General features: G+C 35.6%; 1 protein-coding gene across 1 annotated transcript in view; it reads right to left on the bottom strand.

The window, feature by feature from the left end:
* The window catches only part of ASB13 (ankyrin repeat and SOCS box containing 13), a 519,678-nt gene that overhangs the window by 261,484 nt on the left and 232,944 nt on the right, over positions 1 to 25,250 (bottom strand). The window contains exon 2 of the mRNA XM_044088825.1: positions 6,936 to 7,123. Within this exon, the coding sequence (XP_043944760.1) occupies positions 6,936 to 7,123 (188 nt within the window). The remainder of the gene's footprint in view (positions 1 to 6,935; positions 7,124 to 25,250) is intronic.

The raw sequence follows: 25,250 nt of genomic DNA, 5'->3' as shown, positions 1-25,250 counted from the left end.
GAAGTACATGCTAAAGAAATACAAAAAGTCTGTCCAACAAAAAGTGAGCTGTGAAACGAAGGCTATTCAGCTTCTTATTCTTCTGGTAATAAAGACCACACAGAAACTGTGCCAGTGAAACCTTTTCCAGTGTTTCAACGGAAAATGCTTGATAGAGGGGGAAAGAAAGCACAAGAGTTGATTAGACAAATCAAGAGTACATTGGAAATGAAGCTGAGACAGGGTTTGGGAGAAGATGAACAGGAAAAGAACAACAAAATCTGGAAATATTGGGCTTTGTTAAACCTGTTTTGAACTCTAAAGCATATGCCCTACTTTATGTTATTAACATTTGGATAATAAAACCAGTAACGGTGAAACTGACAAATGTGGGATTTCAAAGAAATAATTATATTTATGAAACAGGACAGAACTAGAAATATTGGAATTTTTTGGACTGTAAACTTTTAGGGGACTCTAAAGCATATCTTCCACTTCATGTCATTAATATTTGGAAAAATATATAGGACATGGGAAGAGGAGGAAACTGCAAGTAAAACATTTTTTTCTTAATAGTACTATTTAAATGGTGCATGATTTATTTTGCATGTTGTAAAGTAATTTTTTCAGTTATTTTTAAGTGTAATGGGGATACTAATGTAAACGTGTGCTCCTGATTTTAGTTTTGGTTTTCTCCCTTCTTTCTTTCTCCTTGTTCAGTTTTAAGAAATGTAGGCATTGCGATGTAAAAAAAAATCTGGTTAAAAGAGCACAACAAAACAAAAATCAGTGTGCTTTTTCTCATTCTTGCATAGGGGAATGACCAGATTAAAGCCAGTAGCTTAAACTAGTATAACAAGTTTGAGGAGAAAGCAAGTAAATGAAAAAGAATATTGAACAGTTTTGTGTCTTTCTCATGTCTATAGCAGACAATCTGATAAAGATAAATGGCTTGGAGAAAATGTTTTTTAAAGGTACTCAAAGTGGTTTCCCACCTGAGAGCTATAAAGGGAAGACAAAACCAGACAGCTTTTAGCAGAATCACGGCCTATACCATGCATCTTATCATGGATAAACCTTCTTTTAGTTTAGCTCGAGTCTGTGTGTAGGGTTATCAGTTTGGAACATTTCTTCCTATTAGGAGGGTAAAACTTCAATATTTGAAGATGTACATAGTTTTGTGTGTTATTATTCAGTTAATAGGTTTTAGGGGGGAAACTTCAATATTTGAAGATGTACATAGATTTGAGTGTTATTATTCAGTTAATAGGTTTTATGTGTGCACGTGTGTGTGCGTGTGCATGTGTCTATTTTTGTTTGAGGATTTTCACTAAAACAAAAATTTCTGTAAGACCTGACATAGGCTCAAATGGAGATGACAAGAAACAACTGTATAAAAGATTAACCTGCCAAACAGTACATGCATATAACGAAAGCTAAAACTAGGCACTAACAAAAAAGCTGTTATACATAAAAGGTGGCAATAATAATCTCTCAAGAACATAATGCTTTCTATAATGTCTTTAAACATTAATGGTCTCACTGATTTAAGTACAAAAAAAAGTACTGAACTATATTAAAAAATGTACAGTGCAAATAGCTATGCTACATAAGACTACTTGCAAAGAAGTGAACATGTGAATTTGATAAAGAAAGGTTTTCGGGGTGGTTATTCAGTGGAATACCTGGGGCAAAGGAAGACAGGAGTACTTATATTAATTGCAAGAAGAGCTTCAATAATAATAATAAAAGAGGATAAAAAAAAGATAACAAAAGACAATAAAAGACAATAATGGTAGATTTGTAGCTCTAGGGGGCTGCTGGCAAGGGAGGAGGATTAAACTGGCATGTACTTAAGCTCCATTACAGCAGTTTTCAGTGGAATCTAAGAAAATTCTGGGAGAAGACCATTACTTGTAGGTGGGGACTGGAATTTGATTTCCAATAGTGAACATGTGTCTGGGGGTCCAGAAGGGAAAATATAACAAAGTAGGATATCTTTTTAAAAACATTTATGAAAATATATGGCATGGAAGATGTGAATTCAGTACTAGGGGCTAGACTAGACAGAATTTACATTTCACAGGAAAATGTGCATTTAACGGAAGGTCTTTATATGTACCCAATAAGTATTTCACATCATGCATCAATAATAACGAAAATAAAACCACAGATTAATGAAATAAAGATGAGACACTGGTACTTTCCCACCTATCTGTTGAAAACAGAGGAATTTAAGGCATGATTAATGGAAATTATTCAGGAGCTATTAGAGAAGACAGAAATTTCTTCTGAAAACATGGATAGGGAGTGGATTAAAATTAAAGAGGAATTTAAAAATAGGGTGGAAATAAAAGAAAGAGACAGATGGTTAAGAAGTAACAAGAATTATTTAGAGGGAATAACAAATGTTAAATTTTGCAAAACTGGGGAAATCTCACAGAACAAGAGGAGGAGCAACTGTAGAATGCTAAACAGAAAATAAGGTATCACCTTGATAATATGCACAAGTTTAGAAATAATGCTGTAAAGCAACTGTTTTTGATAATAACTTCATAGCACAAATACTTTTAGCACAATTGCTCAGGCAACAGAACATAGAAAGGGCTGTCACCAAACTTAGGCAGCCTATAACAAGTATGACAAGGAAGATAACAAGGGATTTTGTAGAAGCATTATAAATATTTTGAAAATTTTATGAAAGTTTGTATAAAGCTGAGATGTATGGAAATGAAGAAAAGGTTCAAATGGAAATGGTTATGGAAGAATTAAACATGCATAGGTTAGACATAGAGAAGGCTCAATTACTTATAGTTAGGTTAGAAGGAGATGAGAAAAAAAATGGTGATGTATAACCAATCTACAGGAAAGTCCCAGGAATAGATGGTATTCCTGTGGAAGTTTGGAAGCTAGAAGGGAAAAAACTGATAAAGATCTGGAAGGTTTTGTTTGACAGTATATTTTAAGAGGAGAAGTAACAACACCCTGGAAGAAAGCAGTGGTAGCTGTAATACCTAAAGACGGTAAGGATCCATCAGATCCAGCTTTATACAGGCCCATTTCAATACAAAACCATGATTATAAACTGTTCATGTCCACAATGGCTAAAAGAATAGCAAAAGTGATGACAAAATTGATAGATATAGATCAATGTGATTTTGTGGTGGGAAGGCAAACATTCAATAACATTAACAGAACACTAATGATCCAGAGGGAAGCAGAATGCAAGAAAATACCACTGTTGGTTAGTCTTGATGCAGAGAAAGCACTTGACAAAGTAATCTGGGACTTTATGAGCAGAGCAATGGAAGCATTGCACTCCCTGATAAAATTATAAGGTTGATTAGAAGGATATATGAGGGATCAGAGGCGAAAATTAAAGTGGGTGGGGCCCTCTCTGATAACCTCTGCTTGAGCAAGAAACCAGGCAGGGGTGTTCTCTCTCCACTTTGTTATTTGCATTATATTTGGAATCATTGGCAAAGAAAATAACGGACTCAGAAATTCAAGGATATAACTGGTATGGTGGCCAAGAAAAGATGGCTCTATTTGTAGATGACGTTATTTGACATTATTTTATACCTGACAAAACCAGAAAGGGACATTATAGTGCTGTGGAACATACTGAGATAGTTTCACATCTTTTCAGGATACAAAATTAATGAAGCTAAAACAAAGGCAATAGTGGTAAATTATGTACCCCCATACAAATTGGTTCAGCAATATCCATACTTGTAGGAACATGATATAAAGAAGTATTTAGAAGTATGGATTAAAACTGATTCCAGTGTGGCAGCTAAGAATATGTGGGAAAAGACTAAACAAAAGATAATAAAAAGAAAATGGAAGCTCTGTTATATGGATATCGATACTAAGATACAAGCAGTTAAAATGTTTTTAGTCCCTTTAGTCTTATAAGATCATGGGAAGTTACTATGCTAATGGCCCTGGGGCCCTTCCAAACCTAGCCAAGAGTTTATCCCCAAAAAGAAACCTCAGTCAGCACCCGTCATCCCTGTCAAAGAGGGACACAGGTGGAAATCCTGGGACAACTTTGCGGTTTCCCATCCACTCATCAAGGTTGTGCTTGAAGAGGGTTAGCGAGGTGCTCTGTTTGCCTCATCAGGTGGCTGGCCAACTGGCTCACTGACAGGACCCTCAAAGTCAAAATAGGCACCTCCATCTCCAATAGCAGACCTGTCACTAGTGGAGTTCCCCAAGGATCTGTCCTAGGACCCCTACTATTTGGCATCTATTTCTCAGAGGTCCAGGCAAAGACAAAAGGCCTGTGGTTGACCAAGTTTGCGGACAACTGTAAGTTGGGTGCTGTCATTGACTCCCCAAATGATGTTAACATACTGCAAAAGGGTCTTACAGCAACTAATGACAGGTGCCAAATTCATGGCCTCAAGCTAAAATGCAAAAAAAAATGTATCATACCATTCTGTAAAAACATGACCCCTACTGATTACCACATCAATGGCAACTCCCTAAGCACACAACCTGTGATGAGAGACCTGGGTACTTAGGTTGATAACCTCACATTCGACCATCATGTAACGGCAGTGGTCAGAGAAGCCTTTTACTTGGTTCATCTCATAAGGGACTGCATCCAGAAAAAAAGGTTATTACCCTCTCTATACTCCTCCCTCATTAGACCAATAATGGAGTATAACGCCCCATTTGGGATGTACCTCTCCAAACATCTGCACCAACTGGGAAGGCCAATGAAATACCTCACAAAGAGAATCCATGGTCTCCAACACCTGCCCTATGCAGACAGGCTGAAATCACTATCACTGCACCCGGTATCATACAGATTGCTCAGGGGTGCTCTGTGTCTCTACACAGGTCAGGCATATTTTTTTTTATCAACCAGAGGAGAAGTTGTGGATAGCAATCAATAAAGAGCTGATGGATTTTATCTGGGAGGGGAAGACAGCAGGAGCCAAGTGGGATAAGCTTATTCTTACAACAGAACAGGGCGGACTGGGAAGGGGTATTTCAGAGCAACACATTACAGCTCCTATACATAGCACAAGCAGAAAAATATAATTCAAAGTGGAAAGAGATGATGATGATACATGGGGAATGCTCAAGAAACAAGGAGAAACTGCGATTTTAGATGCAGACCTTTAAGGAAAATGACAATAATCACACAGAATATTATATTCATAAAGTAGCATAAAGAATTCTAAGAACTAAGCCAACACAGGAATGGAGACAAGAGATTCTGCCAATAGGGATGGCCACAATTAGGGATACAGACAACAGGCAAAAGGGGGCTGGAATTTACTGGAGAAAACTGGCAAAAGAACTAAAGTATTAGAGCAAGTAACTAGAGAGGGAAAAGTAACATAATGGGAAGATGCCAAGAACTTATTTGGACTGCACATTAGAGATTGCCTTCCATATCAAGGACTGACATCAGAGTATAGGCAAAGAGAAATAAATGGGGGGGGGGGGTCCTAAATGAAATACCAGCACTGGTAGAGTTTTTAGGAGAATTTAGAACAGACGTTGCTTTAAGAAAGGAATAATTAGTACAGCATATAAAATATTGCATGATACCTATTAAGAATCAGTCAGAGGAGGTTAGAAAGGATTGGGAAGACAGACTGGATAAGCAATTCACAAAAAACAATGGGGGATATATGTATGTCTCCCAAATATGCAAAAAGATCTTGAAGATTTAGGATCTTTGCTTAGAAGTGCTTACATAGGTATTTTTCTAATTCAAGTAGACTCCAAAGAAAAAATTTTCCTCAGGTAGACAGCAAATGTTGGAGGTTTGATGGCGAAGAAAGAGGTAAATGGGAACATATTTTCTGGAAGTGTAATGAATTGGCAGACTTTAAAGATTCCCTGCAGACTGCTTTATCGGAGAAGCTGGGTGAGCAAACTGGTGTGACTAAGGAAATCATTTTTTTGAGCTATGATACAGAATCAGAATTCCCTAGACATAATTTGACTCAGCAAGGTCTTACTATGATGGCTGACAAAAAACAATTACTAGAAAATGGAAAGCAAAGTCTAAGCCAACTTTACTAGAGGTAGTGAATATAGTACCAGAGATAGAACTGGAATTAGGATTTTTAGAAAAGGGTAGGAGCCAATCACATAGGAAAAAAATGGGAAGTGTGTAATCAAAACATGCAGAGGATAAGCAAGGTTTAAATGAAGGCAGGAACTGAATGAGCTATGTAATGGTTGACTGACAATGACTGGATATATAAGTGATGTATAATGATGCTTGCAGCTACAATTGTGTCGGCATGGTTTGTAATGTATAATGTTTGCAAATGAGTGTGTCGGTATGGTTTATTTTCATTTATAGGTTCATAGGTTTATAGGTTGATACTAGGCTATCGGCCCTAGGGCCTATTCAAGCCTAGCCATAACAATTCCCTGGCTATTTCTTCCCACAATATTTACTTCCCTGAACCCCTGAATGTACGATTGCCTATGTCAGATATGATAATTTAATAAAGATGTTTGTTTTAAAAAAAATGAAAAATAGTACTGGCATCATGGAGAAAGTTAAATGGTTAACATTTCTGTCTCAAAGCTCCAGGGACTGTTTTTGTCTCAAAGCTCTAGGGACTGGGAATTATGCCTCAGCTCTAAATACTCTTTATGGGGTCTGTTTTCCTTGCATCTCTGAACTTTCTCCAGGTAGTCCAGTATCAACCAATCCCCAAAACACATAGGCTTACTGGTTATTCTAAATTTTCTCCACACATACCGCATTTAGCTATGTAATCCAGGCTGTAGCTAATAAGGATCAATCCAGGCTGTAGCTGATAAGGATCAATAAAACTGCATAAAGGCCTATGTTTCTAAATCTGGCCTTTATCACTTAAAACTACAAAATATATCTAATCAATGGGTATGCACATCTATGCAAACTTTCTGACAGATAAATTACCATTCCTTCTCTTAACAATATACGTTACCTGTGCTCCTGCAGCCAGCAACATTTTTACACACTGGGTGTGCCCGTGCAGGCATGCTTCATGTAACGGTGTAATGGAGTCCACAGTAAACAGGTTCACACAGGCTCCATTTTCAATCAACTGCTTAAGCTGTAGAACATGGCCCTGTCTGGCTGCATCATGCACCGGTGTATGGTCTGCCCAGAAACCTGTAAAATCAAAGTATGCACTGTAACTTTATAAAGTTTTGTGTGTGCGTGTTTGTGTGCCTTTTAATAATGTTCAGATGTCACCTCTATTTTCAGCCATTTAAGATTGTAAAACTTCACCTTTTAAGCACCTTAAAGTCAAAAATAAAATCATTGAACATTTACCAAAAATCCATTGTAGATAAAAAGTAGGTGTAAAATGTGAATTTTGTTTTTAGAGATTAATCTAATTTTTCATTATATTTTATTAACTAAGCAGAGTCTCAAAACAAGTATGTGTGCAATTTACAATATACGGATTGGAAAATGATTTCTGAAGAAATACAGAGAAACCTTTTCTCCATCAAGTTTGTATTTTCGAATAACAACATAACATATAATGAAACCAGTGCCTGACACTTTCATTTCAGAATACTGGGAAACCATGTAACATTTCCAGTCCTCACTATATAACCCATTACAGACTCCTTGCTTCTTTCTTTCTTTTATTTTTCTTTTATACAACCAAGTCAACCATTCATAACAGATAAATTAATTATTAAGAACACTTGAAAAGATGACATGGATCCAGTTAGCACTGCTTCCTAAAAGTTCTTTATTTCCATTTCAGTTCTTGGTAAAGAAGCCTTCTGAACAGACCTATATCTGTATTGGTGCTCCAATTTCCTACCCTATGTCCCAAAACGGCAGTCCTAAGAACTGTCTGTGGCTGTTCCCACTGTCTGTGTGTGTGTGTGTGTGTGTGTGTGTGTGTGTGTGTGTGTGTGTGTGTGTGTGTGTGTGTGTGTGTGTGTGTCTACATCATGCAATGGGCTGGCACTGCATTTCAAATTTTATTTATTTGACATTTGTTTACCAAGATAGTCCATCTGGGTTGAAAAAAAAAACATATTCAGAGGAGGCCCAAGGAGAAAAGCTCCAATTACAGACATAATACACAGACATATTACAGCATAATACAGAGATCAGGTGTTCCTCATTCATATGGAAAAAATGACAGTTCAGCAATTAATTGCAACAAGAGGTATCTAACTTATATACAGTATAATACAAGTACAGTACATTTCTTCATGATGTCAGTAGTTGATCTTTGCCAGTTCATTTTTTATAGTTAGAAGCAGCTTCCGTATTATTACAGAATAGAGAAAAGCATTGTTGGAAGAGAAAGAGGAGAGCAAATGGAGTGGGGATTGGAGTGACAGATATGTTCCATCAAGTAGTGTTTGTTAGTACTACATAAGATGACGTGAGACATGTCGGCTTACAGAAGCTGAGACAGCTGAGTGAAAAGCAGAGGTGGCATCAGCCACGAGTTTCTATGCCTTGTGTACTTAAAGTGCTGTGGTTCCTCGATGACCCTGCAATGGATTAAGCTGGAAAGCAAAGAGTGAATGAATAATCAAATACTGCAGACTTACTGGAAACCTAATTTTTGATGAAAAAAAAGTGTTCTTCAAATGCTTCTGGAAAGATTTGCCTATAATTGATCTAGTTACAATACTGCAAGTTATGTCCTAGAGATTGTTTTTTTTTTCAACATCCATAACTTGAAAACAAAATTGTAAGGATAAGCTCTCCTGCATACCCATCCCCTAAACTATATTTACCAACTGCATCATCATGCTATAGTGGAGAAAAGGGGGTAAAAACACAAAGTTCACAGCCGGCTTGCATAATCCAACTTACTGCAGTAAAACCACAATATAAAAATGTCAAAGAAAACCCACTCGGACAGAATACTCCTCAAAAGAATTCAAGTAGCCTTCTGAAAAGCATTTTAAATGATTTTGCAAAGTAGAATCTGTACATTTTGTTTTATAATAGACATTAGTACCACTAACACGAACTTTCTGGATGTGACACTTGGATGTCTCCAAAACAAACAGCTATGCTTAAAAAAAACTCTGCTGAGTATTTTTGCAGTAATTTAGTCATCCACTGCCTATAAAGGTTTATAGTACATTTATTTCATTTTTTATTTTATTTTATGCCAAAGGATTTTTTTTTAAAACTCGGTATATATTGCTTAGATGTTAAACCAGTTAAACACAGAAAGTACAATTCAGGTGGCTTTGAAAAAGACTACTGGAAGATTAAACAATGTATAATAAACTTTATTCCATGACTAAATAAATTCAATAAACACAGTAACTACAATCCCCTCAGAACTGCAAGTCAGGTTCATAATCATTCAAGGGAAAAAAACAATGGAAACCCAAACTGCGAAAAATATCACAAACAGGAAGAATCAATCAAGAAACCATTTTTCCTAGCTATGCAGCATTCCACAAATGGCTACGCTGAAAATTTACTTCCAAAATTACACACATTTTAAAAGTTGTTATATACACAGAGATCAATTACTTAAAAATAGGCAAACACTTTTTAAATTAAAATACACCACAAAAATACAGAATTATCATATAAACTACTAGACTTAAAACCAGTCAAAAACTAAAGCTACATACTTACCATAATGATGGATCTGTGTTGTTAGTTTCACATTTGTTATCATGTGGACTAAAGCCAGGTGCATTTAGTTGGCCTAGCATTTTAAACTTTCCCATTCTTTTCAGAATTTCTCCTTTACACATATGTTCTAGCTATTAAGGACCCCCTCTTCAGATCGCTGAAAGCCCACAACATGTGGGCTGTCACCCTAAAAGACAATTACTCTAAACCCCTACTTAAGAAAGTTACACTAGGCCTAGGAAGGAAAAGCTGGATGGAGATGAAGACACAGGTGAAAAACGTTTAGTGTTACTGTTAGATTTTATTAATATTAGTCTGAAATTAATTATGTTGTAAATATGCTGAAAGAAAAGGCTTGCTTAAATGCAGAAACAGAGTTTACTAATATGTGATCAGCAGTCATACTAAATGACCATGGCTTGGAAAAGGAATCTGCTGAATGGACATTTTTCCCTTACAGACTCAAAACAGGATGTATGCAAGAGCAAAAATACCAAATCTGCTTTTAAAGAATGGACATTATTCCCTTATAGACTCAAAACAGGATGTATGCAAGAACAAAAATGCAAAATCTGCTTTTAAAGAACAATGACATGTTATTCTGCATGGAAAAACAGGATGGCACAAGAACAGATTTTTTTTATACAAAGATCCAAATAAAATACAGGATGTTCACACTGTCAGAAAAGCTGATCTCTGACAATGTGTTTTCTCAAAAATATGTTTTTCTTCATAAAAAACAGGATATGCTTATCAGCACTGGCACAAGAACATATGCTCATATGTTAAGCTTAGTGTTGTTTCTACAGGATAAGCAATTCTCCAAATAGAATACAGAACAATGTGTTTTCTCAAAAATATGTTTTTCTACATGGACATCAGGACACTGTTACAGGATATTCACACTGTCAGAAAAGCTGGTCTCTTACAAGGCATTGTTAAACAAGGAAGCTTAGTATTGTTTCTACAGGACTAAAAAGTGTATATAAAGAGCTGTATAAATCCAGCTAGGTTAGAGAGGTTTGGTAGGGACACAAGTCCCAAGGTAAATGTTATATCTCTCACATCATCTGTACTATATGAGAAGTAAAGTTGGAACATTACTTTTAAGCTGCAACGTTTGTCCAGTTTTATTTATTATAAAAGTTATTGGTTACTGCTCTTAAAGACAAGTGCTGCAAAGTATATTCTCTTATCAGTGTATATTCTGCAAGTTTCTGTATGCAACAGACTGTGAATGCAAATATAACTAGACTTTGAATTTTAGCAAGAATCCAGCCAGCAAGACTGAGTGTCTTAAGAACACTGCAGATCTATCACACCAAGCAAGTAAGCAAGTAAAGATCAAAATATTTTTTCAATGGCGAGCCAGGCAGGAGTAAACCAAACTTTAGTAAATTGCTATGTTGGTATACACAGCACATTAGTAAATGTAAAACCTTATTAGGGCAGGTTGATAGTAAGGCATTATGCAAATGTATTACAATATTTGACTGGTATCTCAAAGAAAACCATGTGAAATATGACAAATGTTTATTGTGTGCTTCAACAAAAACTGCATTTTGTGTATTATGCCATAAAAAAATAATATTGCATCATATTGCTAAAAAAATAGACTGTAAAAACAGATCTGAAGAATTAACTAAGGGTAAAGTGTTTCCATTGCATTCTGATGTTGAACAGTTATGTCCTGTCACCACATGTGAGTCAGATCATTTACTGATAGAGCCCCTAGTACATTTTGTTACAAAGGAATGTAGTAAACTTCTAAAAGACAGACACAATGAGTTCAGGAAGCTTAGACAAGTTATACACACATCTTTTCAAAAGTGCATAGAAGTTTCAAATTCAGCAGAACAGCTTACTAAAGAATGTCAGAAAGACCATACAACATTCCAGGAAATTCTTCAAAAGCAGTTGCAGGATAAAGGAAATAAATTAGCTGAACTGACAGAGACTGGAAATTTCCTGCATACACAGTTAATCTGTGCAAAAGAAATATATTTTATAATATGTTTATGTTTTGAAAATGGTTAAACATACATGGTAGGATAGTAGGATCTGATGTCTGGACAAATCATTCTTAAATGTTTTACTTTCATTCAGTTAAAGCAAGACATCTATCAGTACTACAGTAAAGTAAAGCATATGAATGCCATTCATTAGCATAGTCAAAAGGTAAACAAAACTGTTCTAGTGTATTATAATATATAAATTAAATAAAAATAGATGAGTAAAAATTTAAAGTCACAAGACATGACATGCTTGTATAAAGATATACATATACAAGACAGACATGCATGTGTGTTCTTTTTATCTAGAGTACATCTGTTACAATACACAAGAATAACAGTCAGACAACAGCAAATATAAATAATATAAATATAAATGTGTTGGTTAAACTAATATCTATTTTGTTTTTTACAATTTAGTAACACCAAACAGTTAAAGTTCTGAATTTTAAAAATAAAATCACAGATGGTATTATTCAAACAGTTTTTGTAAAATTAATGGCAGGACAGAATAGTTAAATAAAAAATAAAAAAAATACTGAAATCCATGTAAGGTAATTTCCATGTAAGGTAATTGTAAAATGATGTCTATTTATGTTGTATAAATGCATAGTTATGCAAATCACAATCACATTAAAGGAAAAATGCCAAAAGAATTAACTATAGTTTACAGAGTATGAAATGTGAGCTCAGACCTTCCTAGACTGAATGAATAGTTACAGGAAATGCTGGAAAGATAAGATAAACAACAAGACTAATTGCCAGGCAAGTAGCTTGAGTTTTTCTAAAGCATCATTGTTATTAAAACATAATTGTTAAAATGTTTACAAGCAACACTATTTAGTAATGGTCATAAAATGCCACAATTGTGCATAGATGTCACTTATAATCTGTTTGCAAGTAAATGTTAAAAGGACAAAAAAAACCTCAGTTGTATCAAGTACAGCCAGCAAATGGGCTATAGTATATATACAGTTCAAATCAATTGTGCAGGAGAATGTAAATGCCTACTAGTGGTAGTAAACAACAAAAGCTTTATAAAAAATTAGCAAATCAGACAAAAGTTCATAATTTAATAAAATAAATGTATAACCATAGTGTTAAGCTGACATACATTCTATTTTCACAGCATAGGGCAGGTAAACAGTGCTGAAGTACTACAGGGGGAGGGGTACTTTCTCAGTTTTACACTGACTGTATAAGAGGAGGGCACTTTCTCAGTTTTACACTGACTGTATAAACAGACTGTGACAAGGGTCTGAAATAAAGCTACATAAAAATAAATAATAAGGGTCTAAAATAAAGCTACAAGAAAAAATATCTCATTCCTTCTTGACAATACTCTTTTATGGGGAGGAAAAAACAGGTATTAGTGTATTAGAAATACTGGTAAACTGGATTAAACCTGACAGGATAAGATATTTTACAAGTTGTTAATAGCTATCATAATGGTTATTATTGTATTGTTTAGTATTAAATTGTATTTACAACCTGTTAAATTGTAAAGCTATACAAGAGATGGTTTAAAAAACAAGAGATGGCTTAAAACTGATTACAGCTATACAAAAGAGAGTAAAGATATGTAAAAAAATTGAGCAAGATTGGTCACTATTTTTAATATGTTTTTGGCAAAACAATGTTGGTATAAAAAAGCATCAATGTTTCTAATTGCTGAGTATGTAGTTTAAAATAACAGGACATATGGATTTGGTATCAATTTCACTAGATATTTCTAAAGAGACATAAAAATTTTCCAAGATTTTGCTCAATATTAATGTTATTAAATTTGTAAGATTAGACTAAATGTACTTTATAGTCTTTGTATGTACAAATGCAGAAGAATTCAGTACAAATGAGATTAATGTCTAGTAATGAATATGTGTGAAAAAAACATATTTAAAGAAAAAAATGGGTCCAGGATACCTACTAGATTGAAATGCATGAACAGCAAACAGTCTCTGTAAATACATACTGTACAGGATACATTGTAATAAGTTTAAAAGTAATTTGTCAAGTTGTAATATCATTGGTTTTACCCCAGTAAAATAACTGCTTTCAAATATTTATTATCTAAGCCCAGTTCAGTACTTTATCAAGATGTTAATGGGCAGTTCAAAGACTTGACCACAATGTTATGGTTAAAATGGCATTGAAATTGTGTGTTTTCAGTGGTGTATAAATGCTTGCAGTAGCACATAGTTATTGTCTCATAGTTAATTTAACAGCTGCAAAGAGTTAATGAAACAGTTCTAAGTCATAAATTAAATTCTGTGATTGCAAAAGAATAAATTGATCAAGTTAAACTAAAGCAGACAGCTCATAACTGATAAAAATATTTTCACAGAATGGTCTGCAAAAGAAAAAGTTTGAAATACATTCAGTTTGGTAGTAATACTTAATATCATTGTATTAACTATGTAAAATTGCATTTTGATTTGTTGTATCAAACTAAAGGTTTGTTTCTTGTGTTTTCTATATAAAATGTTTTGAGTATGTTTAAAAACAGAGGGAATTGTTAGATTGTATTAATATTAGTCTGAAATTAATTATGTTGTAAATATGCTGAAAGAAAAGGCTTGCTTAAATGCAGAAACAGAGTTTACTAATATGTGATCAGCAGTCATACTAAATGACCATGGCTTGGAAAAGGAATCTGCTGAATGGACATTTTTCCCTTACAGACTCAAAACAGGATGTATGCAAGAGCAAAAATACCAAATCTGCTTTTAAAGAATGGACATTATTCCCTTACAGACTCAAAACAGGATGTATGCAAGAACAAAAATGCAAAATCTGCTTTTAAAGAACAATGACATGTTATTCTGCATGGAAAAACAGGATGGCACAAGAACAGATTTTTTTTATACAAAGATCCAAATAAAATACAGGATGTTCACGCTGTCAGAAAAGCTGATCTCTGACAATGTGTTTTCTCAAAAATATGTTTTTCTTCATAAAAAACAGGATATGCTTATCAGCATTGGCACAAGAACATATGCTCATATGTTAAGCTTAGTATTGTTTCTACAGGATAAGCAATTCTCCAAATAGAATACAGAACAATATTCTCCAAATAGAATACAGAACAATGTGTTTTCTCAAAAATATGTTTTTCTACATGGACATCAGGACACTGTTACAGGATATTCACACTGTCAGAAAAGCTGGTCTCTTACAAGACATTGTTAAACAAGGAAGCTTAGTATTGTTTCTACAGGACTAAAAAGTGTACATAAAGAGCTGTATAAATCCAGCTAGGTTAGAGAGGTTTGGTAGGGACACAAGTCCCAAGGTAAATGTTATATCTCTCACATCATCTGTACTATATGAGAAGTAAAGTTGGAACAGTACTTTTAAGCTGCAACGTTTGTCCAGTTTTATTTATTATAAAAGTTATTGGTTACTGCTCTTAAAGGCAAGTGCTGCAAAGTATATTCTCTCATCAGTGTATATTCTGCAAGTTTCTGTATGCAACAGACTGTGAATGCAAATATAACTAGACTTTGAATTTTAGCAAGAATCCAGCCAGCAAGACTGAGTGTCTTAAGAACACTGCAGATCTATCACACCAAGCAAGTAAGCAAGTAAAGATCAAAATATTTTTTCAGTTACAATAGGTACTTAACTGCTGCAAGTGAAATTCAGAGTTTCATCTACGCCAACCTCTTGGGTGGAACTATAAACAATGACCCCCCCCCCCCCAAAAAAAAACATTGGACCGAAGGATGACCTTGGCCTGAAAATCACATTTAAATGTAATGTTTTACAAACTGTTTACTGCAGAATCTAAAGTCTGCATTAAAACTGATCCCTTTATTTAACAGGGCTTTAAATTAAATAAAAGAAAAAAAAATCAATGTATCCCTCTTTTATTTGCAAAAGTAATATAATTAGTTACAAATTATATTAGAAATAATACAGACATTGATGGCTTCACAGTTAATGAACTGTATCATTCCAAGACATTACTATCTGCAGATGATATTCTTCTGACAATAAAATACATACATCTTTTGAGGGAATAAAGGACTTGATCTAGTAGAAACTGTATCTAAAAATGAAATGTAATAAAGGCAGTTTTAATTAATCAAAATTCAGACAGAGAAAGCTGAGATAAAAAAGACCACAGTGAAGAACTTCTCAAAAGCCGACTTCACATTTCTAAAGGCTAGTGTGGTCTCTTTTAAGACCCCCGAGACTGCGGAAACCATTACTCAAGCCGCTGAATCACTTACAAATGCCTTCTACCAGCACCTACAGGACTGCATGGATCAGGCAATCCCAAACAAAACAAAGACCCTTTGTACCAAAGGCAAGCGTCCAGTTTGGTGGACCCCAGCCATAAACAAGCTCTACAACAAAAGGAGGAAGCTACTACAAGATAGAGCAAAATCCTTAAAAGGGAAAACACCCTTGATCATTATAAGTAAAAAATTACGATCTCTCATAAAATCATCCAAGGCAAATTTTGAGAGAAAAGTCGCTAAGGACTCAAAGGACAATCATAAGGCCTTCTTTAGCTATGTTAGAAACCTGGGAGGAAACTCCCAGATATGCTCAGAATTAGTTCAAAATGATGTAAAAATTACTGAACCTACAGACATTGCCAACATACTGGCTGACAGGTTCAGTGCAAACTTCTCCCCCCCTCCCCACCAAAAGATGAGATATCTATACCAGAGAATTATAGCCCCCCAAACATCTCTAACGCTCAGGTGAGAACTGCTCTCTCCAAGGCAAAAAACACAGCATCCATGGGACCAGATGGTGTCCCCGGATGTGTGCTCCATGAACTCAATGAGGAATTAAACCCGCAGTTAGGGCAGCTGTTTAATCTTAGCCTCACCTCAGGATACGTGCCTAAGGAGTGGCGTACGGCAACTGTGGTCCCACTTCACAAAGGAGGTGCCTCCACCGACCCAGGTAATTACCGTCCCATCAGCTTGACAAGCTTGATCTGCAAAGCTATGGAGAGTATCACAATGGAACTCATAAATAAAGACATAGGAGACTTGCAGACTTTGGATCCGACCCAGTTTGGCTTTGTCAAGGGCAGATCATGCCTTTTAAACCTGGTGGACTTTTTCGAAACAGTCACCAAGGCCATTGATGAGGGAAAGGCAGTCCACACAGCCTAACTCGACCTGGCAAAGGCTTTCGACACAATACCCCACTCAGGTATCATTGAAAAACTCATCAGCTTAAATGTAAACCCATACGTCACAAGATGGGTTGCAAATTGGCTAAGTGACAGAACCCACAGGGTCAGAGTTGCTGGCACCATGTCAGACTCAAAGCCTGTCACAAGTGGTGTCCCACAGAGCTCAGTCCTGGGCCCTCTCCTGTTCGGCATCTACTTTTCAGAAGTACAAGCAAACACAGGAGGATTATGGCTGACAAAATTTGCAGATGACTGCAAACTGGGCTCCATAGTTGAGAACACATCTGACACAGATATCCTTCAGAAGGGTCTTATAGAAACGGAAAACTGGTGCCAGAACCATGGCCTAAAGTTAAACGCCAAAAAATGCATAATCATACCCTTCGGGAAAAACAAGGTTACCCCTAGCTACCATATAGGCGGCAACCCACTAAGCACAGAAGAGGTTATTAGGGGATCTGGGTACCCAGGTTGACAGTAACCTTTCATTTGATACTCACATTGCCAAAGTAGTTAGGAAGACCTTCTACATTGCCCACCTGATCATGAAGGGATTCACATCTAGATCAAGGGAAGTCATCGTCCCCCTGTACTCATCACTCATCAGGCCAATGATTGAGTACAATGCCCCATTCGGAATGTATCTGACACAACATCTGCAGCAACTGGAAAGGCCCCAAAAGTTCCTCACCAAAAGGATAAAGGGTCTCAAAAATATGTCCTATGCTGCCCGACTGAAGGAACTTCAGCTCTACTCAGTCGCTTACCGTCTGCTCAGAGGTGACCTGTGCCTGACATACAAGGCCATGTCCAACCCAGAACTGATGAACATGCTTCACCTCAAAAAACTCTAGATCCCTCAGAACTACAAGGGCGGGAGACTTAAACCTTGACACGGTTATTAATAGGACATGCTGGAGGGACAGATTCATCACCCAGAGACACCCTATGCTGTGGAACAAAATCCCGGTACATGTGAGGCAGAGCACCTCGCTGGCTTTGTTCAAGAGAAATCTTAACCAATGGATGGGAGATCACGGATATACCCCAGGGATTATCTCAGTGTCACTGCTTGACAGAGGCACAGCAAAATAATGGGGATAGTATCCTCCAAACTAAAGGGGTGGCGAAAGCCACAAAACTCTGGCTAGGCTTATAAATGCCCTTGGGCAGATAGCCTAGTATGAACCTATGAACCTATTAAATATAAAATGGGCACATGTATTAGATAATTTATATTCTATTGTCAAAGATTACGCAAAAGTATTTATAAAATCATCGCACTAACTAAAACATAAAATGTTTTATGTACACATAGATTAATGCTCTTCATAATAATTTTATTACCTAAAATATGTATTTACACAACAGCACTAATACCAGATAAAAATATACAATATAAAATTAAAGGTTTTATGATACCCATTAATAACTAATCCTGTGTTTAAAAATCATATTAGAATATGGAACAATGGAGAAATCAGTTTTCCTAATAAATGAAAATTGTTTACAAGCATAAATACCAAAAACTATTATCAGTGAGAATTCACCATTAAAAATCTCTCTTTCTCCTTGGATATTGTAATATTTTATGGGCTATAGAAAACTACTTTAGTAAGCCTTCAAATACATTAAAATAATATCAATATCTTATTGAAATTCTTCAGGAATTATATCTGTAAATATCGCAGCACAGAGATATTTGTTTCTCTCTTTTTACCAACAATGTATATCCCATGATTCACTGACAGGAATAGTCAAGCTAAAATGCTACACATAAATCTCCTTTGCTTGTCAACTGTAAGACAGATTAATACTTTATTGTTGGATAAAAGCATGATTAATTATGAAATGGACCCAATAAACAGGATTTTGGTTTCTATTATCAAATTAAAATTTGAAGAAATAAAAAAATTAAATGACATGCATTGAAATGGAAAATTATTCTTCTCCATGATGATGGAAAAGTAGATGTAACACCTTTGTTTTCAAAAGTAAATAAAATAACCTTAGAACTGGACACTGATGACAATTATTGGGAACTTTATTGAACAATATAATTTAAAATTAGACAATGAAAGTAGTAAATAAATTATATTAAGATAGGTAAGATTAACAACTAGTATCTACTGGAAGCTATCCGCATTGAAACATTTATATTGAGGCCCAGATTATAAGAGTTACTCCAAGTGCAAGTCTGCCCTGACTCCAAAAGACTTGCGCTCAGCGTAAGTGACTTACTTCGGTCTAAGGACTGTCTATAAACAGGTTTACACAAGGGTCACTTGTACTGAGAGCAAGTCTTTTGGAATTGGGCCCAGACTTTCTCAGCACTCACAAAATCAGTAATATCAATACAATTAAGGAATAAATTTGTTGGAGATGGAAACAAAAAAAACTTTAAAAGCAGATTTCTGTCATACTTTTACAAATCTGAGAAGAATGTGAAATACTGAGAAGATATTTATAATCTTTTTTTTTTTTTTTAATTTATGGATGGATAGTTGTACAGTTATGGATACTCCTAACAAATGCTCCAACTCCAGTAAACATAAATGTATCCCGACATCCCTTAATGTACATATTTATTACAATGAATTGGAAAAAAAATTCCTCCTAACATAATTAAATTGAAAACTAAATCTGCTGTTATAAGCCATAAAGAAATCATTTCTATTACACCAAGAGTAAAAGATAATAAACTAAACTATAAATACTGAATAAAAACTGAACATGCTGTTAAAAATATTTAACTGTCAATGGAAATCAAATTTAGCATTTTAAATTGTTTATATAATGTGTGATTTACTTGTATTCATTAATAGTTTAAGCAAATTTGTAAATCATTTGTATGCATGATGATAAAACAATGAGAAAAAAGCAAAATAAAATATACTAACTGCACTAATGCATTCCACTGTTATTCTGGCAGTAAACAGCATTTTCTTCTGTGGGCAAGGCTGGACATTATTTTTTTTCCAATTTACACAAGCTACATTTCATTATTATTCCAAGTTGTAGTGTTCTTAGTATATTAAAATTTACATTCCTGACATAACACATAACTGATACTTTCATCTCAGAATACAGTACATTATGCAAAAGGTCTGAATTTCAGGCTATGTGTGTGAGAGTGGGAATTCAAATGCACTATCCAGTGTTTGTGGAAAGAACTAACAGAATGTGAAAAAATCTTATAAAAAAAGACAACCAGCAATATTTATGAGGAATGTAACCTCACAAATTGTGGGTAGAAGAATACTCCATTGCAAGGAATTCATCTTTTACCAGCTCAACTGTTAGTGGGAAGAAAGCTAAAAAGCAAATTGTTTACTTTAGCTACGTTCCTGTTGTGTGAAAATCAATACAAATTAAAAGGAATGTTTGAAAAAAATCAGCAGGGACAGAAATGCTGTTGAGACAGAAACTGTAGAAGACAATGACAATATGATTTACAGGTTGGGGAGAAAGTAAGCATATTAAAATGACTGCACAGTCTGTGACCTGAAGTTGAAGGAGTTGGACAAGCAGGAAAACTAAGGTCCTATGTTGTTTGTGGAGAAGATAGAAAGGCACGTAGGTGAAACTGCAGACATCTGCATTAAACAAATATGTCAAGGCTGCAGAATGGAGAGAAACCGGAAGTATCACAATCAGTACTGTTGCAAGAAAATATTGACTGTGATGGTCAACAGTTTCAGAAAGAGGTTCCTCGAGTCACATCTCCAAAAAAGTTGTAGTGCAGCAGAATTAGTCACAAAATAAACTGCAGATTTCCAGAAGAAAAAGTCCTATCAAATATTCCAAAAAAGGAAGACAACTGATGAAACCTGACATATGGATAAGTTCCACAGCTAATCATAATAGCAAAGACTGAAAAGTTATCAAAATATCTACCAAATGTGCAACTATTTTACTTTATTGCAATACACCTAAGACCACCTTAGTAAGTACACAGTTATGATCAATATAAAATAATCAATGGAATATTATCCATGTTGCCTCATAGAATGCATATAATGTTTTGGCGTGAAATACATAACATACAACAAATAATTGGTTATATCCTGATAACACAACACCAAGGTATGCCTCTTACACCAGGACATGCTCACATCATGACTTTAAAATATGGACAAGGTACATTAATCAATCAGCTTGCTACTTGACTGTGTGTCAAATCTGTTCTACCACAAGTGGAAAAAAATTAGTGCAGGCCACCTAGACACCCACATTTAGTCACGGATTCATTCTCCCTCACAGACTTCAAAATTCATCAAATTGCCACCATCCTGAAAAGTCATTTAGCAGAAAGACTCTATCCCAAACAGGAAATGCTACTAAAAACACCAGTGGCACACTCCAAACTCAAATATTACCACTTTTGCATAAAAATACAAAAGAAACAAAACACACAAATTAAATATGTTTCACTGTAATAAAAACACTAAAACTCAATAATTAAGTGCATTACCTGATCAGGAACAGAAAAAAGCACTCTGATCTAAAGTCGGATCTAAAAGACACACACCTGTACACCATTTCAAATTCCGACACTCAAAAGTAAGGCCCAAAATAGTGAGACTGAACACATGAAAATGACTTTTTTTTTTTTTTACTACCAAATCCTATACAGTTTCCTTTCCTCAGAGATATGGGGATCTCTGGGTTGGAATATATAACATTTGTGTGGTGCTCCCCCCCCCCCACAGGAGGATACACAGGGTGTCTTAACTACATGCAAAAAAAAAAAAAAAAAAACAACTTTAAAAGGCAAATCAGCAATGTTTGACATTCATCATTCACCTACATTTTCATACTTTTCATAATTCCAGAAGTTGGAGTTACAACTCTTGGAATTACAACAGGGAGCCCCCCCACACACACACACACACACACACACACACACACACAAACACACACACACAGGCAGTTGAGATGCTCTATTATGCATGGATTGTCCAAAAAGGTGAATGTGATGATACACTACACAAAATAAAAATACTGCATTAATATAAATGCACATATAAGCAGAAATAAAACATACAAACTACCACAGTAAACACTCAAATACAGACAACAAAATACCATCGGCTAAGGGGGAGCACTACCCTTTGCATGTGTTTTTTAGCTCTGGGAAGTTGCCACCAAAATGATTTCCCTTGTGAATATTTTTGAGTGTGCAATAAACATACCACTGCCTACAGCAACTTAAGATAAATGATGCAGAGGGGAACATTTTAGCTTATAAAAGTGTCTCCCAGTTCTTAGAGTTACTACGAAATGATTACTGTAGCAAATATTTATGAAGCTGCATGGTTGTGAAGCTCTGTCCCTCCGAAACTCAGGTTTCCTCACCTGGACTCATTTACCTGCCAAAGCTCAGTAATCCAGGCTGAACAACATTGCTTGTACAGTGGATATAAAAAGTTTACACACACCCTGTTAAAATGCCAGGTTGTTGTGATATAAAAAGTGAGACCACAATAAATCATTTCAAAACTTTTTCCACCTTTAATGTGACCTATAACCTGTCTGCATCACAGTAAATTTAAAGGTGAAAACAACACAAACTATAACGTGGACAGTTCAGTGGCATATAGGAATGAAGCTGGGTGTGCAGCCACAGACTGATACTGGCTTGGGCATTTGAGAGTGGGAAGAAGAGAATGGGTGTGACCATCCTGTTAGACATTGAGTAATCCAGGACTTCCCAAAGCCACAATAACTAGATGAAGTGATGGCATTATGCAAGGCAGTCCGGGGGGGGGGGGGGCACACACTATCTCAGGGTTGTCTCTATGACCGTTTCCCCTGACCAGTTCTTGTCCTCTCTAGGGAAAACCCCAGAACACAGAAATGAATGGACCACACGGACATGATGGTCAACAGGTGCAATGGAGAAAAAGCTTACAGAAAAATAAATAAAATTATAATGAAAATGCTTTAACCTAGAAATAGAGAAAAGATACCTTGGGTAATAAATCATAAATGTCACGCAGCAATTTTCCTGGCATAGCCTGCCATAGGAATATTTCTTGGGACAGTTTTTTCTTTCTTTTCCTAGGCACCAAACCAGAACAAAGAAATATGTATGGTGAACTGTGTTTCAGAGCAGGGCTACAGATTAACTACCAATATGTGAGACTGCAACAACAAAGCACCACAGATGTCCAAATGCTGAAAGCAGATTCAGCTGTTTCTAAGTTCTAAATATATAGCATTTCTTGCTGAAATTATTCTATTTTACACATAAATCAACTGTTATTCTGACTATCTCACACATCTGAACTTCATATTATACTGAAACTGAAAAACTTCAGGCCAACTCCAAAATGTTAATAGTCCCAGAAAGTGTACATGCAAAAAGGACAACTGCTGAGACGTTGTGTACTGCTAGCAACAGTTTACAAACAGAACTGTACAAAAGCACCAACAGTTAGAAGAGTCTCACAAATGACTACACTGAAAATTTCATTCCAAAATTCCATAGTTAAAAAATTAAAACATATACACAGAGATCAATTAGTAACTATTTTTACATTAAAATACACTACAAAATATAGAATTATTAAACTACTAGATTTAAAACTCCAAATGCAAAAATCTATAGATGCCCATTTTATAAGTGCAATAAGGCATCTGGGCATATACACGAGATAGATATTACCATGCGTCCATGGCTTTTGTGAGGCACAAGAAACATTTAGTAGATGATATCTGCACTATGCAAACCTTCTGTGCTTTACATCACATGTAACGCACGCGTTTGAGTGCATTAATGCACTTATGTGTAACAAAACTAAATAAAATTAACAGAAGGTACAGGCAATACGATAAATAAATAACTTTAGAAAAATAGTCGATTACACTGCTTCTCACAGAAGCATACAATTGGACACCCACATATAGGCATTATCATACAGGCACACATGGTCGTATGTTTGCTTAAAGGTGAAGTAGTAGCAAAATTTTTGTTACCTGAAGAATGGACAAAGCATTACATTTAGTACTCGGCTCAAAAGATATGTTACATTCAGTTGTCCTGATAAATTTAATTTACAGCTCTTTTTTGCCCCAGTAGAGACACTTCTAATTACGCTTAAGATATACTAAAATATACTGTCCAAGTTTTCCTTAATGAGTCTATACTCATTTTTTCAGGGAGAAATTTGGCAAGGGTAGCAGGAAAAGCTCCCACATTATTCTGATACTTGCCATAGGAGCATTACTATCTACCTGAACTTTCACCAACTTATACAGATGTAATCTCTGTTTAAACTCCCACTGAAATATAGCACTGTAGACTGAGACACCAACCCCCATGCTGCACTGTTGCTTCAATATCCAAGTATAAATCCAAGTCCTTGCAGTGGGGATATAGCTTCCAATGCTCCTAACATCTCAGGTAAGGGTGCTATTTGTTAGCATTAAACACAGGGAAGGCATGCCGGTACTGCTGCACTGTTCTGCTATTTTAGTTAATAATCTGGGTGTATGACATTAGTGGAAGGGAGGTTTAAGTCCACCAACAGTGACGACATGAAAGTACTGCACTTAACTATAGCTCTAGAATAGTAGCTCCACTCTAGGTAACTCTGAGAACTAAGGCAGTAGGCATGAGGGCTGCTCAGCAAACAAAACTTTCATAATGCACTGTGAAAGTTTTCCTCGCTAGATCTAAGGTTAGCCATGCTATGGGACATATATTAAGTGAAACCAGCTAAAGGTACAAAGGCCAGAGTTACCAGTTCTAATAAGCCAAAAACAGATAACTTGGGAACCAACTCACGTTCTAGTACTGTAGTAACACAAACGTGCTAAACTTTTTAATAAAGTACACAAAGTCTACCAAGTAGCTGCTGAGGTTTTTTTTTTTTTTTTTTTTTTTTGATTGACATAATATAAAGCATATAAACTTTCTTCACCAAGGTAGAACTATGTGGACAAAATACTAGTGACAGCAGACCTGCTCTTCCAAATTTAAAAATATGGCAAAAATATAACTTTTATGCATGGTAAGCATAGGCCCACCCTTGATAACTCACAGGACAGTATTCCAAGCTTTCTACTGGATGGTCCCCCTCATGGTGGTATACCCAAGATAATGAGAGTCCCAAAGGGAGGCATGGTTATTTACCACACTCCCTTACTTCAAACCTTAACTACTCAAAATCAATCTAAGAACAACTGTGAAAAATGTATGAATCAGTCTTTGATCATTCGTGTAATTAGATTACACAACCAAACTACAATATGAAGTACACGTGCAATTACAAAAATTTAAAAAAAAACAGTACATGTTCTTAGAGCACTGCTTCAGTAGCCCAAGCTCTATGGGATATAACCTAGGCAGGCTTTAAACACTGTTAGCAGTTCACCAGCTTCTAAAGTTTAAGGGCAGCTTCCACATGTCCAGAACATTGAAAGCTTGAGCAAAGCAAGGGGGAACTGGCAGTCTTGACACCAAGCCATTTTAATT

The sequence above is a fragment of the Protopterus annectens genome, chromosome 11.part0 (genome assembly GCF_019279795.1).
Source record: "Protopterus annectens isolate FY-2018-M chromosome 11.part0, PAN1.0, whole genome shotgun sequence".
Lineage (NCBI taxonomy): Eukaryota > Metazoa > Chordata > Ceratodontiformes > Protopteridae > Protopterus > Protopterus annectens.
The sequence above is the reverse complement of the archived record's forward strand: the minus strand, read 5'-3'. Positions and strand labels throughout refer to the sequence as shown.